The sequence below is a fragment of the Aphis gossypii genome, chromosome X (genome assembly GCF_020184175.1).
Source record: "Aphis gossypii isolate Hap1 chromosome X, ASM2018417v2, whole genome shotgun sequence".
NCBI classification, from domain to species: domain Eukaryota; kingdom Metazoa; phylum Arthropoda; class Insecta; order Hemiptera; family Aphididae; genus Aphis; species Aphis gossypii.
This window is the reverse complement of record NC_065533.1, coordinates 12,117,313-12,136,400: the sequence shown is the minus strand read 5'-3', so window position 1 is coordinate 12,136,400 and position 19,088 is coordinate 12,117,313. Positions and strand designations below refer to the sequence as shown.

Genomic DNA, 19,088 nt, shown 5'->3' with positions numbered 1-19,088 from the left:
ATCATTACTATTTTATCATTTAACAAAACCATGATCGCAGATAATATAAATATTTATTTAGAATTAATTATAAAATACAACAAATACAAACTTAAGAAAAAGAATGAATTTAATTAAAATGAAACTGATTATTGAAAATGCTAAATAGGATAAAATCAATTCAAATTATAATTTATAAATAAAGAGTCATGAAATTAAAAAGAACAGCATTTTTCTGTTGTACCATTGTCTAACTGCCATATCATGATTATAATGATATTGTTAAAGCAATTCTGATTTAAGATAATATATTTTTAACTACCTATTAACAAAACGAGCAACATTTATTTTATTTAGATACACAAGTTGTATAATACAGCATAGATATTAACAATTTATTATTAATTTTTCACTTAAAAACTAATTACTAGGAAATTATAGATTATCTCTCTTAATTCTAAATTTTCAACTAGAGTTTCTGAAGTATGTATACATACAAAACGAGTGCACATAACATTTCTAGTATTATACTCAATCTGATTTCAATAGTTATCATGTGCATATCATATAATATATCAATATACCTGCGAGTATTGAGTATGAGACGATTATTATAAATATCGTATACCTACCTGACCAAGAAAAAAACTTAGTGCTACATCTAAAAGGTAGGTAGACTAAAAATCACTCGAAAAGACTTAACTTTCAGCGGTTGTAACTTGCACACTTACACAATAATTATAATATTATGTTAGTCCCTCGCACTGAAAATATTTTATAACTATTTATAATATTTCTTTTGTCGACTTTTTAAAACAATACAAATTAAACGCTGTCAAGAACAACAACTCAGACCCAATCAGTATATCTGTGTACCTACTGTACCTATTGTTGTTATTTTAAACGACCAATTTTACCGTGTTAGTATTTTATTTCCTTCGGGGTAGGTATATTAAAAATTATTGTAGGCGCATTATGTAGTTCCAAAAGTAAAATGTTTTCATTGTTGCGTATATTTCCTCGTTTCAGTGTAATAGCTCTCGATGTATATGTCCATTCCAGCTAAGTGGTTATTTGTCTCAAGACGATTAAATAAGGACTTTCAAATAATCGTTTTACTATAAGTGTAACATAGATTCTGAAAAGAAATTATTGTTGAGTCGAAACTCAAAAGTGGATTGTGATGGTTTAGTAAATTATTTTTCAGTAACATATTGTACGGAAATGAATGGTGCGTTTTATTTCAGTTGTTTCATATTTTAATTTTTTTACAATAAATATTTAGTAATAATTAAATAATACAATTTAATAATAAATTTAATTTTTTTTTCCATAGTAGATTTACACATTTTAAAGTCTTTACAACACTTGCTATTGTATCCTTGTAGGTGTCTATTAAATTGTATCTGTGTACAATTCAAATGTTTATCGAGTTTTTTTTTTTTTTTTTTTATTTATTATGGCTTCGACATCGAAGGTCTTTAGCCTGCATTAAATTAATATACAAAAATGAACATTATAATTATTACAAGTATTTACATGAGTTTACAATTTGTGACTTATGTTTATATTATGGAAGAATACATTGATTGCGTCCGTATTTTCTTCATTGAGTGCTTGATGGAGTGAGGTGGGGTTTTTGAGGATCTTGCGGGCTTCGGTGTATTTGGTGCAATTTATGATGATGTGTTCAAATGTGAGTATCTCATTGCAAGTATCGCATACTGGGGCTGGTTCTTTTCTTATGAGATAAGCATGAGTTAAATGTGAGTGGCCTATTTTAGCTCGAGTAATATTTACTTCATCTCTTCGTTTAGTGTTAGGAGGGTATTTTAATTTTTTAATGTATAATTTTACATTTCTCAGTTTGTTAGAGAGGGGTAGGTTAGACCAGAATTTTTGCCAATCTTCCATTAATTTATGATGTATAATGTTGTAATTTTCAGATGAGGTAAGTGTACTTATCTTTGTGGAGGAAGGAGATGTGGTGGCTTCATAGGCTATAGAGTCAGCTTTCTCATTTCCGGGTATCCCAATGTGAGAGGGGACCCACATGAAGCTTGTTGGTCTATTTATTTCAGATACTAGTTTCTGGATATGTTGGACGAGCTCGTTTTTTGAATAGGGGTTAGATAATGATAAGAGGGCACTCAGAGAGTCACTGATGATAATGCTGCACTTTTCCGGGTTTGAAGATGATACAATTTTTAATGCTTCATAAATGGCGAAAGTTTCGGCTGTATATATGCTGGTGGAAGGCGGTTTATCGAGTTTATTTGTTCATTTTACTTCAACTACTAAGGTTATTGACTTATAAAAATAAATAGTATTATTATTATAAAAGGATATTATACACAGTGTGTGACTAAATTGAATAAAATTAAATAAAATTGAATGATTGTTTTTTAGAAAGGAAAGAATTCTCTTAAGGTTGTCTTCTTACTAGTAAATTTTGTTTATTCGACATTGTTATTTCTATATATTATTATGCTAAGATTATTATTTATTTTATTATTGTTCTAGATTTTAATACAATTAAAGATAAAATATTATGTTTAAAACTACAAGAAAGCTTTAGATTAGATTAAAAAAGGTGGGGAATATCTAGAATACCTAAATACGTATAATATAAAAAGTAAATAATATAAATAAGAACATTTCAAATGTTAGTTAAATAAACCATTGCATAAAATATTTAAAATATCTTGATTAAACATGTGAAGTTGCAACTTATAATATTGAGTGATAATTCTCAAGTTTTAACTATTAATGTGATTTGTAATATATATATTATAAATATATAAACAAAATTTTAAATTAGTTTTAGGACTTTTATGCTATGAGTAGAACCATTATACAGTCGTGTTTGACCATCCGTCCTTCTACAATTCGTTGCTATGGTAACTTATTATTACGATAATATTATGTATCATAATGTTAGGTATTTTTATTTTTGATATTTGTTATTTTATGTGATTATTGTAATATCAAATTAAAAGGAATTTCTTTTATTAAAAACTGTTTTGTCCGGAAAGAGATACTAGAGTCAGAAAGGCTATATATAATATTCCTAGATAAGAAATAAAACTTTCATGGTAATAAAAAATAAAAACATTGTCTGTGCAATATCGTTATTATTTTTCAATTTTTAAAATCATAGAATAATAAAAATTAGTCGGTATAAGTAATACTGAAAAAAACGATATTGCATAGTCAGAAAATAACTTTGATATGGTAAAAAACTCATATGGTTCAATGTTCTATCTCACACAATGACTTTTTCTAAATAACCGTTCAAAACCATATTATATAGTACAGAAATAAAATTTTTTAAATTGAAGTCTAATTATGTGTCCTATAAGAAGTCTTTTTAAAAAAAAAAAAAAGTTATCGAAATCAGATTACTCTAGCTACGAGGGTTTTTCTTGTAAGTTTTTAAGTGGAAAAATAGCTCACACGAAGTCCTTTTAATAACTGAGATTTGACAATTTATTATAAAGTTTCTTATAAGTTGTTCTTACAGAAACATAAAATCAAAAGAATGCATATAATTATACTCCATTATATATATAGTTGTTTTAATAAAATTAGATATTTTAACAAAAAATAAAGATTTAAGTTATTTTGTTGTAATTGAAAAAATATTTGTAACGACTTGAAACATTTCAATCACTATGTATATTATAATTTACTATAAAAAATATAGTTTTCAAAATATTTAAATTCATTTTAAACAAATTATACAACGACCACATACTGTTCTTTAATAAATTTATAATATTGATTTTAAAGTAAATAACAATAGTACAATAATAGACAAAACTGTAATAGACTTAATCCCCTATGATGGCTTCAACAATTCGTTAAATCTCACATAAATGAAAAATTACATATATTCTCGAATAGCTAGAACATAAAACTTAATCAGATCAAGAGAACAACTTTTAGATGAGAAAACCCTAATCTTACTAGAAATGATGAAACCATCATAAATCGACTAAGAATCAAACACTCGAGGTTAACTCATGGATATCTCATGTCAAAAGAAGAACCCCTAATTTGTTAAGTATGTTCACAAGTCACGATAAAACATATCTTAACGGAATGTCAACAGGTATGAACAGGAGCGAATAAGCCTCAATATAACTAAAGTTCTAAACATACTTCTAGGAAACTATTAAAATTAATAGTTGGGTTTAAATAATTTAGCACATAATATATTATATTGCTAGGTACTCTGACGGCTGACACCTTCTATACAGCAGAGTGACTTATTTTTTAGTGTTGTTTGATAGTGTACATTTTATATAATATTTTTACTATAAATCATAAATGTCCAGCGATTCATTTTCGGTACAATTAAATGAGTTTTCTGACCATGACTCGATGTCTCGATTGTATTTTATTAATTGGCTGCTTGCAATACTAAATCATGATCGATGAACCAATGAAAACAACATTTTTTAAATAAAATAGTAAAATACGCATCTAGCAAATAACATAATATTTCGTATTAAATCATATTTTTTTTTACATTTTTGCTGTTCAAATTTTGATGAGGTAGTGTATAAAATAACAAGTATGACATAATGTATAAATAATGATTTAATATTAACATATTTTTAAAATAACTTTTACAAAAAATGTATTTAAACGCGGAAATTTAATACGCTCAAAGAGTTTTCCTCACTTCTTCTTATTTGACATTCACGCATGATGTATTAAAATGATTTCGAAATGCTTATACGAGACTTAACGTATAACATTTTAACAGGTAAGGATGATCTGGTCGAAAATCTATTGATCGCAAAGAAATGATTAAAATGTCATTTGAAAACACATTATAGATTAAAAAACACTACACTGAAATTTAATCGAGTGGTCGAAATGTTATACATATAATCAAAGTATATTATGGTCGAAAAATATATAAAAGTATTAGTATAAATATAAAAAAAAAGTATTAAGTTTAGTGCTTAACCTAGACCAAACCTTTAAAAATCTAACCTAGATTATCCATGGACCTTTGTTGCACTCTTTTTAAGCATATATTTTGGAATTAAATTATTTTCTTGTATAATACATCAACTATTTTCATTTGTAATAAGTTATATTTGTAAATTTTACTTTGACAAAAAAATCTATTTGACTACAAACATTTATTTTTGATCATAATGTTTTTTGACTAAAAATTCGATCACATTTTATTGATCACTAAACCTTTGACAAAATAATTCACACCACTCAATTCCATCGTAATTTAACCAAACAATTTATTTTGAAAATATTAATAATTTTCACACTATGATCTATGTTTTATAAAAATACATTTCTGGATCACATACTTTAAATCTGAATTATAATAATTATTTTTAACATTATAATTTGTTTGAATTTTAGATTTTAATTATTTTTAATTTCAATATATAATCTTAATTATTATTAAATTCTATACTTACACATACCTACTACATATTATATAAACATTTTATTGTTATATCTGTCCGTTGTTTCAATGACTTAAGTTGTTAAAAAATTAATAATTATAACTGATGATAATATGATACCTTTTAACCACTAAACATTATTTAAATTATACAATATATTAATAAATTTTATTAATCATTCTCTTCAATAATATTGTGTAAAAACTAAAAATGTAATGTGTGCTATTTTGAAGCTAAATAACAATAACAATGCAACTTAAGCTTTAAAAAATTATACCTATACCCCCGATTACCTACATTTTAGAAATAAAATATCTGGATTAATAAACACATTAGCATTTAACTTATAACCGCCGTTAATGTTGCTAATTGATTTTAACGCAAGTATTTACTATATATAACACCGCATGATGGAAACATAAATAGAGTACAACAACCCACAGAATTTTAAATTTCTTTGATAAACTAATTATTTTTATAAATGAACACAGTAGTAATTATGTAATAAAATAAATTCGTGGGTTCTGGTTTAAAAAACAACAATTAAAATGTTTGACCAATCAACTACAGTGCATATCGGTGTATTCAATCAAAATATAATCAAATCTTTGAGCTAGGTAATTCTCTCAAGTATTACGATGCTAACATGATAGTATAGTAAGTTTATACATAAGTCATATATGCATTTAATTGAATTTAACAAAGTTCATTGTATAATAATAAATTATGTTAACATCATTGTACCACATATAAAATAAAGTCGAACTGTAATAATTTGGAATCATCTAAGGGTTTAATGGAAAGAAAAAAACTTTAAATTATTAGAAAATAGAAGTACTTTTGAAAAGTTACCAGAAGTATCATTTATGAACAACAGCAAAATAATTAGAGCAAATGAAGCCCTTAAGAAACACCTGCAGGCTACAAGGGGGATATAATAAGGAGCAGATAAATACTTTTTATTATACTTAATAAATTGCCTTCGGCCGGTAAAATAAGAAGTAAGCCATGCAAGTGAAGGATTTCTTATACTAAGAATGGAGTAATTATTAAATAAAAAGCTTTTAAATAGTCGATGAAAAAACATTCACTTGACAAACCGTATACACTAACCTAACCTAACCGTAATGTAGTTTTTCATGATATAGTGCATTACAAGCGGTTTATCAACAACATTTTGAAACCGTACTGTCTGGCTGTCGTAGTATACCTATTTACAGTTCTATGTAATATACTTAGGTACTGATGTGTGCTTTTTTCAATTATTATTCAAAGATTTTTTAAAAATATCCGTTAGCCAAGTCCTAAATTTCACTAAATATTTGACTTTTAGTTTATTCGAATAACTGCTAGGTTTAAAATGTTGCTTAAAAAAAATATATAATTATTTAAAACAATGTGATCTAAAAGTAATTCAAGGAAAATTAATACTTAAGTATTATAAATTTGAATCCTTTGATAAAACACTGTTATTATTAATGTAGTATTTTTATTATTAGGTATTTAGGCATCTGTATATATTAACCTACCTAATAACAGTGTTGACTACTCAGAACTGCGTTAAATGTTTCTCCAGGGTGTCAAGTGTTATAATATTTGAGAAGCTGAAAGATTTTTTTAGATTTTAAGATTTTAATAAACCCTACGATCAACCGTGGTTCCCGTAACCCTGCTGTATGACGATAAGAATTAAGAATGTATTTTCGAACAAATAGTTTAATTTTTTCGTATCGAAAATGGTCTGGGATAGTTTTCCAAATTTTATTTAGACACATTACACTGCTATCATAATATTATGTTACGCAATCTTTTCAGTTTTCAGTAACAACTTTAATGATTGTATTGACGAATGTAGAGCGTTATACAAGTTATGTAGGTACATTAATGTTTTAAAACATAATATAACACAATTTTCTTTTAAAATAACATAAAATATTTTAAATTTATAATTTAGATCAGGGGTTTCCAACTTTTTTACGATAGGCTAGTATATTTAAAGAATGAGCCATGAGGAGGTAATGAAATTGAAAAATAGATAATAGATAAGATTTATTTAGAAAAATGTTTTTTTTATTATTACTTAGTTTTAGTATATAAGTATGACTAAAATAATAAGTTGTTACTTGTGTTACAAATAATATCAAATTAAAAATAAATTTTATTTAATTGGTTTAATTAATTAAATACAATGAAAACTAATACATTATTTTCAAAACATAAATTAGCTCGGCAAGCTGATTCAAAAACATTGGACGGTCATATCCAGCCCTCGGGCCATGGGTTAAATATCATTTAAATAAAAGTAGAAATTTCTTTTTTTTTACATTTAATTTGTAAATTTACCATATATAAATATTTGTTTCTTTACCTATTGTTATTTTTATTAGCATAATAAAATAAACATTTGTATGAAAACTTTTTTTGTGTTAAGTGAGAGATGAATAAATTAGTATTAGAGTTATAGTATGAGGTGAACCGTGTAGGCTTTTTCTAGTTCTCGAATAATAGTATTTATAAAACGGAAAAATATATTTAGCTATTGAACGCATGGTTAGCTTAATGTAATTTCGTAACTACTAATATTATTATATTATTATATTATTATATTCATACTTTTAATTTTAGCAATGACTAACTATTATATTTTATATAATACCTACCTAATTAATAATAGTTATCATTGAGTATGATTGTCCGTAAAACAACTCATATTATTTGAATTGATGAATATTATTATTGGATAAAATTATGTAGATATTATATAGTGTGCTCATGAAGTTATCTAAGACACCCCTTATCTTAAAATTCACAATTCGATATTCAATATTCATTGTAAAAATTGGATGATAAGTGGGTATCGCTTTGCTGTACAGTAGATGTCAAGTGGGTCACTGAAATGGATGTGTTATTGTTAATTAATGTAAGTGTATGAAAAACGATTCTGAGCGAAAATTATTTGTCAGCTCATTTCATTAATAATATTTAATGATATTGCTATTAAAGTAATTATTTATTTTATTATTAATACTACTAAAAGTTGATTAAATTTTTGCCAAAAAAATTGCGTTTACTATTTCATTAAAATACCTATATTTAATTAATATATATAATAATTAATAGTTCATATTTATAACATACTAGCTGAATTACCCGAATATTATAAGATATTGTTATTAATTTTGATTCAATTCTACCTTATCTTAAAAAAGTGTGAAGGGTTCATGGTATTTATTAAAAGTGCCTAGTATCTTAAAATTAATCTAAATATTTTGAAAATATTATTGCGTATCTGTATCTAAATGCATGTATAAATGCATAATAATAAACATAAAATTATTACATATAGTTTAAATATGTAATTACGTCCAAGTTTGAACTTGATATGTTCATAAAAATAAATTATGCCTATGTATTTTAAATACTTTTAAATATTAAATAGCTATAAGAACAACTTGTATTGAATAACTTGTTTGTTATACCTACTGCTATGTTACACTTTCAAGCTAAAAACAGAAAGTAAAATTTGTTTAACGATATTCATAGAAATAAAACCAAAAAAAAAAAAAATTTTTAAAAGACGAATTATTAAACGAATCCGTTTCTTTTGGACAAGATAACATGGTATCAAAAATACTTTCTATTTACTTTTCAAAACTAATTTCGATGTGCCAGAACGTAACTTTTGACATAATATACATCTATATCGTGACATAATAGGTCATGATGAAAACATACAATGATAGCCGCTGCTGCTCGTATAGTAAATAGTAAGTAAAAGTCGTTGAACTGTGTAATGCCATTCATTATTATTCTAATTTTCATTTCGTATATTGGTTTTGCATTACTCAATCAAACATCAACTAGGTATTATAATAGCGCATAAATAGTCAATAGGCTACATAGTATACATCATACGTACTTGTTACATAATGAAATTCTTTCCTTTTGTGTTACAGCTACATTTGAAAATGTAAATACTTTACTATTTTGTAATTTTTTAATGGCACGTTTCTGGGAGACGCCACCCTTAAGCCACCGTTATTATTTTTACTTTAACTAACCATTAACACGTTCTCGTGAGTTTATGTAAAACACATTTTTTATGTATTTAAAAATCTGAAATCTCACCCATTAAAATGGGGACTGGGCAACCTTGTAATATCTATAAAACCTGCTCTCCATTTAATTTTGTCCTTTTTTAGATTACCAGGGATCTGGTAAAAGGGTTCTTCATACCTGTCTATTTTCACGCAAAATTTCGGGGTGAAATACACACTCCTATTTATATTGTTTGTTTGAGTACATCGTTTTTAGTTCCATGTTTCTAATGGACATAACTTTTAGGTCCATTTCCTGAAATCAAAACTCTTGTTTATTCTTTACTTTAAATACATAGATAACTTACCGTGAAACGGATATTGAAAAATAACATTTTTATTTAATAAAATTATAAAATACACGATTCTGTAATGTACAAACATAGTGTCAGTACTTATATAGATGATATCATAGAAGTTAATTAAATATCAATAGGTATTGTGTAAAATTCATTTGAACTTTATAATTATGTATAATATTTTGTATATATATGACATTATATTATATAAATATATTATTTATATAAGGTTGTATAACTTTATTATCTAGGTGGTATGCACAAATAAGTCTATATGATAAATTATTGATAAACAGTTCAGAATCAAAATATATATAATAAGAATAAGAGTACCTACTTATCTATCGTAAAATGCGTTGTTTATACTTTATAGTTTACTTATAATAGAATATAAAATACCAATTACACGTCTAAGCTATGTACCTACGTTCATTCATCCATTAAAATTAAATAATGGTAAAGTATTGTATAATAATAATGTCGACATTATATTATTATATTGTTTTAAAGATATGTAGTTCATATTGAGGTAAACTACAGTGACAGGCAATTACAGGCTAAGTGGTAATCAAAACAACTATTTGCCTATATCGACTAGAAGAAACTGTGATATTTTAAAGGTCACTTTGAAAAAATGAAACTATATCTTAACTATAAATTGTAAAAAAGGAAACAATACCTTTTTGTTGAATAAATAATAAATCATTTTATCAAGTATCAATACACTTTCTTCAATAAAACACGTGTACAGTATGTGAATACTAACAAAAGTACGCATAGGTATTTGTTATTTTGTCAAGTATATTATATGCATATTGTTTATAAATGTAACTATAAGAAATAATATAATTATAAAAAGAAATATAGTGAAAAACATTATTTATATAACTATACCTATAAAAGTGCTACCCAAACTTATTTTTCTCGTGGCACATTATTATTATTAGGCACCTACTAAAAGTTGTGACACACTTATGAACATTTTTTATTTCTCAATAACAAGTGTTTTTTAGATCCAGGAAAAACAAACGCCGCAAACCAAACGAAAATTAAAATATTCACTAAAAAATATTGAAACAAAAATTTGTATTATTTATTTTCCTAAAAAAGTTACATCATGAATAATATTAATAATTATATTCAAAATATGAAAGTTCAAATTTTCTTCACGGCTCACCAGCCACCTTTAACATTATCACTGCATGCCCTCTGAAAAATAGTGATCTATAATAATATACATGATGTATACTAAATAATATTACTCACTATATTTTATAATATTATATTTATAATGTTATTAAAGCAATTAAATTCACTATTAGTAATAAGGTAGATTAAATTATAAAATATCATATGTATATCATATGTATAACATATAGTAATATACCTTTACATTTTTAAGTAATAATTGTTTTTTTTTAATACAACAAAATAATTAAAATCATTATTCTTCTAATTTAAACATTTGATGAAAATTTCAAATAGGTAATGGTTATTCAGTTTTGAATTACAATAAAGTAAAAATGAAATATAATTATTTTACGTATGAATATCCAGTTTTTTAAATTTTAACTTAGACACCCATCAAAAATACTTGTTAACTTTTGCTCAACTTTATTTTTACCCCAGTAAAAACAACTTATAAAGGACCTTGTATTTAATTTTTAAATCCAAGTTATGAATGTTAAAATTTTTACGAATTTTTAACTACAAAATCATTTGCAAGTATTTGTATTCTTGATAAATTTCATTAAAATAATAACTTTAAACGTATATATAAATATACATTTTGTGACCATGTTTGTATTTAGTAATATATAACTTGTGAGGAACCTTATATTTAATTTTTAAGTTTTTTGACCAAGCAAAAAAATATTAATCGGTAATGATATAAAAAACATAATGTTAATATATAACTCAAAAATAGTCAAAATAATTTTTAAACATTATTATGTATGAACATAATAATATAAACATTTGAATAAAACCAAAAATACAAAATCAAGTTTTGCATAAAAATTGCTGCTTTTCTTAATTATTTTATTTATTTTGAAAAACACCATGAATATTTTACATTTGATCCCCAAAATATCAAATAAATCTAATTTTCTACTAAAAACTTTCTTCAGAAACTAAAATATATATATATATATGTATTACCTATTGTAAAATTAACACATTCATCGAAGCGCTCAGACACTAAACTACATTAACTATTTCTAAAATTAAAATACCATTCTATCACTAGTCCAACTACCTACTAGTCTACTCAACAAGAATTTATATAATGCACCTTACAATCAAATAGCTTTGCGTAATAAAGTAGGTACTCGGTAGTTTTAGTTATTATTATTAATAGGTTTAATATTTTTTCTTAGTTAAAAAACTAATTTCACATAGGTAATATATTTTCATTAATTTTGCATTTATTATGCATAAATTGTGCATGTTACAATAAATAATAGTTATAAGATGGCCGATAGTACAAAATATTTATGTACTTTTACAATATTTAGGTGATTCGGCAAAACTTTGTTGAAAACAATAATTTATCTTAAACTGTTCTGTAATTAGCTTTATTATTTTGTTTTTTATTAATTTAAAATAGGTATATATTGTTTTAAATTTCTACTGGGCCATTTTTCACATAAAATGCAACATGACTGTCGACTATATTGTTATAAATTATTACATTGCATGTGTTGGTAATCGATCCATTTTTTTTTTTACTTTTTACCTAAACATATTTTCAGATTTGATATTATTGTTACATATGACACATTTTGAGTAGTCATTTTTGTCTATTTTTGCTCTTATATAAATAACTTATGGGCCTGGGAAAAAAACGTAAAATACTAAATACGATTCCACAATAATTAAAAATTATCATATATACAGTATTACAATATTGTACTGTTAGTTTGAATTATGATATTTATGAATGAAAACGCCTGGAATCTTGACCATTCAAACATAAAACAAGGATCCTCGTTAGATGCAGTTGGACGGAATTTCAGTAACAGTATATATACTTAGTAAAATTACAATGTTGTATGTGAATAAGAACAGATGATCGAGTATGGTGATCGGGATTAGTGAATTAATAAACGATAAAAGCCCAGTGCAATCAATCAATGTTGTTAGATAGAAGATTGGACAGTAGGGATGAGAGATGTATAGACCTATGACATCGGCGTAAGACCTATAACTCAAAACAGCGTAAACAAATGAAAGTGTAATACAATTTCTGGTTCAATGCTTAAGTATAAGAGTATAGATTTTGCATTAAAATAAATAATAATAAAACATATAGCAAAGCACAAAATGTACAAATTAATTTTTATTACATTTACATCAATGTAAAAATATTTTAAGTAGTTTTCATTCATCTGAAACGTAATGTTTTTTTCTTATCAATAAAAGTTAAAGCATAAAAAACAATAAAGTCTTTATACTTAATAATAAGTTGCTATATAAACTATATAGCATGAGGAACTTTGTGTACCATTTTCAAACTGTTTGATATACGAATATTTATCAATATTTATAATAAAAAAATTATAGAATTTCAAATAATTTGTAGTTTAAATATTTTAAATATTTTATTTTTTTTTTTTATCGAAAATCATAATTTAATTAATAATAAAATGTTTGAAGATTGTTCAATTATTGTTTTACAAATTACAACAAAATAACTAAAATTTTAAGAGAAAAAAAATCATTATTTTTTTACGTTTGAATAAACAATTTCGTTAAAATGTTAACTTCAAAGCTTACAAAAAAATTGTAACAATATATTTTCTATGTTTTAAGTTGCTATAAGAATTGTAATACATTTACAAGCGTTTTGGCCTAGAAACATTTAACATCAAAAAAAAACTTCGAAACTTGTAAATATTCATAAAAATTCAAAACATAGTGAAAATATTTTGAAAATGTTGTATTAGGTGTCTAGAAACAAAAAAATCCCATTACAATAAATATTTGAATAACATTTCAAGTCTACAATCATTCATTCAGCTAATATATGTATATAGTAATACACTGAATGGTATATATAGCTAGGTATTATCTTAGATTAATATAGGTTATGTTTAAATTTTTAGATCATACAATTTTAATTAATTTTATTTTTGGTTGAATTTAATAAATTGTAATCTTATAATAATCTCTAAATAATTGTAATTGGAGCTTAGACCTTCTAATCATACTGAGCCAACCAAATTACATAACGCATCGAGACAGCAGGCCAGAATGTCCATCATAAGGTATAGATTAAAATATTTGCATTTATTTCATATGATGTTGCGTTGAATAGATTAATGATTTTCAATTTTTATGATTTATAATCTAAGTAAAATTGTATAACGGACATTTGAAAATATTTTGAAACACTGAACAGTATTAAATTTACAACTTCAATAAATAATAGTAACAACCAATTATAAACTTGTTTTGAACAAAAATTGATTTTTTTTTTTGAATACCTAGGTAACAATGATTATATACAATACATTTTAAAGGCTATTTAAAACTATGTTGTAAAATGTTCAGTTAATACCTAACCACCTAAGTATAATATTGTTATTCAAAATATACATAATATATTAATATAATAGCATATTATGGTAGGTAGTATGTATACTCAATACATTCAAATAAACGTATTCAATTTTACAAAAATACAATTTTTTAAAAGTTAATTTATGAAATAAATCAATAGAAACTGAAATACGTTTATAACTTTAATGCATTTTTAAGATAAAATGAATTGTTATTAATTTCAAATTTCTTAGCTATAGTATAGCTAAGTATATTTAAATACAGTACCTATAACAATTTGAAATGCATAATATATGTTTAATAAAAAGATATATTAAAAAAAAAACATGGAAATTATTACAATGAATGATGAATTAAAATTAGTCTCTTTGTGAATAATTAATAAACGTAAAAAAAACGAGTAGAAGGTATACATTTTGGTTATAATAAGCGTAAACTCATACGGGTTTGATTTTTAAAAAATAAATATACAAACGCTCAAACATACTGGAAATAAAATTTATATATTATGAACATTAAGTGAACAAAGAAATAGTGTATAATAATTTTAATTTATTTTTATGTTGATATTGAACGCATAAAATACTTAATAATGTCGCCAACAAAACAATTCTGATGTAGACGTATAATTTTTTTTAAATTATAAATCAATAAAGACATGACGTATAAGTGTTCACGTTTTGAGTTAATGATTTTATTGTTATTTATTTTAATTATTTAAGTAGGTATAATAGATATAAAATCAATATAAGTAGATATAATTTTTTCATACTTCTTTAGAACAATTTTTAATTGGTTTTTCAAGTGAATTTATCTAAATAATAATTCGTCATTTATCTTTAAATAATATTTTTATGGTTGACTTTTTGTTGTGCATAGACATTGAAATCAATGCAATATTATATGGTAATCGAAAATGAAAATAAAAATGCACTGAAAAAATATTGTTTACTACCTTTATAAAATATTATACATTGAAACGTATTAATATAATTGATCTGATATTTAATTATTAAATAATTATGATATTTTAAAAAAAATAAGAATTTATCGATAAACTATAAAATATATAATAACAATAAAATTCTCCCAAAACAATTATAATAAATCATAGTCAATCATAAGATAATCGATTCTAGGAACTGCTGTTATTATGTTATAACCCTTCTTTAATAATATAGGGCATAATCGCATAATGTGTACATAATATTATATTTATAAACAGTTAATTTTTTTAATCTTTCAAGATGCTATCTTTTATGACATATATATATATAGAATAGTGTATACTATTGAATAATTTATAATAATATGTGTATGTTTAGATTATAAGTTTAAACCATCACACCACATTAAAGTAAAAACGTCAATGTCTTCATGTCACGACCGCTAACGTCAGTAGTATTTTAAATAATACATAAGCAATATTCGACCGTCACTGAAGCAACTATATATAATGTTGTCTACATTTATTACTATCAAGACCCCATACGCATACAAGTACAGCCGATTGTAGAATAAATAGTGTATAAAATACTGACATAACCATCGACCTGTTTTAATAATTAATAAAAAAAAAAAAAAAATCAGTATATAGACTTTTCAACAATACAAAACAAGGGGATGGAAATTTTATTTATTTAGAAGAAAAAAAATAGATACCGTGATACTTTTAAGGGGTAGGTAAGTAGGGAAATAAGTTGTAGTATACTATTTTGTTTTCAAACTATCAAATTTAATTTGTTTTACCATCCTTAAAATAATTATAATAATAGTGTAATCAGTTCTTTACCAAACAGCAAAGCATGCGCGCATGACAAATAAGCCAAGAGTTTATCATAATTTCAGACCGTTCATTTTTATAGATTTTCTCTGTAAAAATATTCGCCAACATCATTAAGTCTGATAAGTTTATTACTCCACGTTCGTCCAAGAAATTAGTTTTAAAAACTATAATAATATATTATAATGGACATAACTGATAAAACAAACTAAAAAAAAAGTCGGTCAAGTGGGTACCGCTTTGCTGTACATTAGGTGCCATGTGGATCACTATTTCATATTATAGGAGTGTTAAATTTCAATCCAATGGTAGGTATCATTGTATATGAAAAACGATTCTGAACGGAGATGATTTGTCAGCCTAGGCCCTAGGATATAATTTCCAGTGCTTGGTGAAAAGGAGGCTTATGTTATAATGACCTGAATACACCAACGTTTAAGTTTTTTATAATTATTGTAAACTAAACTTATGGAAAATATTGTATTAAATTTTCAACTCTTAGCTACTTTGTACTTATACAAAAAATATTATAAATTATACCTACAAAATAATTTGCAAATATTCATTATTTTAACGAATTTTTGTCAATATTTGAACTTCAAACGCTAATAAAAATTGTGCCTATGTATTCTTATAACTTTTGAATCACTATAAGACTAACTCATGAGGAACTTTGTATTAAATTTTCAAGTATTTTGACTTAGTTAAAACAATTTTATCGATATTTATAAAAAAAAAAAAAAAACTAAACAAAAACGAATATTTCAAAAGCCTAAAAATAGCATTAAAATAAGCGAAATATTTTGAAAATGCCAATCTAAATAACTGGTGAAATTTTCAAGTATCTACGACTTATACTTTTTGAATAATAACAAATATTTAAAATCGTATGAAGATAAATCGTTATCGTTATGCAATTTCGTAAAAATTTAAAATTCAAACGCACATAACATTTTTCCTATACCTAATGACGTTTCGAGTTTTCTCTACAGCTATTTGTTGGAAAACTTATGGAACACTTGATGTTGAATGTTTTAACCTTAGATATAAATACAAAAAATTTAATTATTTTTCAATTACAATATTATTTGCAAATTTTCACGATTTTGACATATTTTGTAAAAATTTGATCTATAAACATTAAACGCTTATAAAAAAAAATTGTGACTAAGAATTTTTGATTTTTGTTTTAACTACAATAAGAACAACTCATAAGGAACCTTGTGTTAAATTTTCAAATTTTTTGGTCATATAATTTTTTTTTATTGACATTTCAAAAAAAAATACTTAAATTAAGTAAATAAGAAATATTCTTAACTAAAACCATAATAATATAAACCTTTTATACTATAAAAGTTTGAGATTTCGATGATCTGATAAAAATAAAAACAATATAATCATTATATACTTATAGTTCACAATAATACATAGGTAGTCGTTAGACTTTTGCATGGTTACCATTATTTATACAGATGATTTATTCGTGATATTAAAATATAAATATAAGTATATATATCGTTTTTCATAGCTTAATTAGTTATTCGGACAGTTAATAAATACAACAACATTTCTATCCATAATAGTAGACTATTTATATGTAGTAAAATTTTTATCTTAAACCTACTTATACAATCACTGTTTTTAGTAAAATAGTTTAAAAATACATGAGTATATAACTTAGTCACTCCCCTCAAAAAAAAAAATCTTTGTCAGCTTTTATCGAGTAATGAAGTAGGCACTTATCATTTTATACTTGTGCACTTATACCATGAAATAACGTGAACAAAAACATTTATATCGTTTATCACACTAATACTGGTAATAGTACTTTACAATCATGAGCTTCTCCGTTTGAAATTGATTGAAAGCTTAAGACAACTGTATTGTATTACCTTCCTTTGAACTTTGAAGGCAATAATCATGATTTATGAGTTATGACTGCCTGATGTCAATCGCTATAAGCTGTTTTATATTCTTCCTTTTAGTGTTTATGTTTTAATCGAAATATAATGTTTATTAGGTACAGACGTACAATAGGTAAATACATTTTATGATACATTATGAATGCTTAATATTATTCATATTAATGATAGTTTTAAAAATATTGTTATAGTTGAATTCAATAATAGAATATTAATAATATTATACAAAAATATGTATTTATAAGGATGGAATGATTTTCTGTTCACTTATCCATTAAACGAAAAATAAATATTTTATAACTTTATATAGTCCTCTTAATTTCTTAATATTGAAAATCCTTTGTATAATTGTATATTTCAAGTATACTATATGATTATTTAACGTCGATTAAAGTCAGTACTATTTAAAAAAGAGTTATTACGTAACATAATTTTTGATTTGTTTCACTACAAAGTTCCATAGTTCACTTCACAAGACTATTAAAATTGTTTGCCATTAAATCTACCCATAAAGTTATTTTTTCAGTAAGTACTTATTTTAGTATAGATGTTAATTTTTTTTATTATTCTCTTACTAAATATTATGGTAATACGCCTATACCATAATGGCATTGATTTTTATGTCACAAAAAGAATTCTTAATGAATGTATACATTGTGTTTATTTTCACGAGGATAGTATAAAATATGCACCCTTTTGTAATAATTATTCAAATTGTATAAAAATAAAATACATTCATAACAATATCTAATGTTATGATTTTTAATCTTATTTATATACGAATAAGGTCTTATAGTAAAACAGCGTTTACTCTAGAGAAAACGTTGGTAAAAATAATATTACAATATTAAAAACAATATTATTATTTGGTTTGATGGTGATTCCGTTGTATACAGGTTAATAATCATAAAAAACAGTAACACTTTAATGATATAATATAAAATCAGAACATCCACAGAGACACCAGAAATTAATGATAGGTATTAATTTTATATACA

At 24.3% G+C, this 19,088-nt stretch overlaps 2 protein-coding genes across 2 annotated transcripts in view; one reads left to right on the top strand and one right to left on the bottom strand.

Annotated features, from left to right (window-relative positions):
- LOC114119012 (cytokine receptor-like) overlaps positions 1 to 19,088 on the top strand; it is a 114,901-nt gene that overhangs the window by 34,139 nt on the left and 61,674 nt on the right. The window lies entirely within an intron of this gene.
- Positions 1,525 to 2,244, bottom strand: LOC126552343 (uncharacterized; the record flags this gene model as incomplete). The annotated part of the gene is made up of 1 exon (XM_050207033.1): positions 1,525 to 2,244. A coding segment is annotated over one exon (720 nt), but the record flags the coding sequence as incomplete, so codon positions are not given.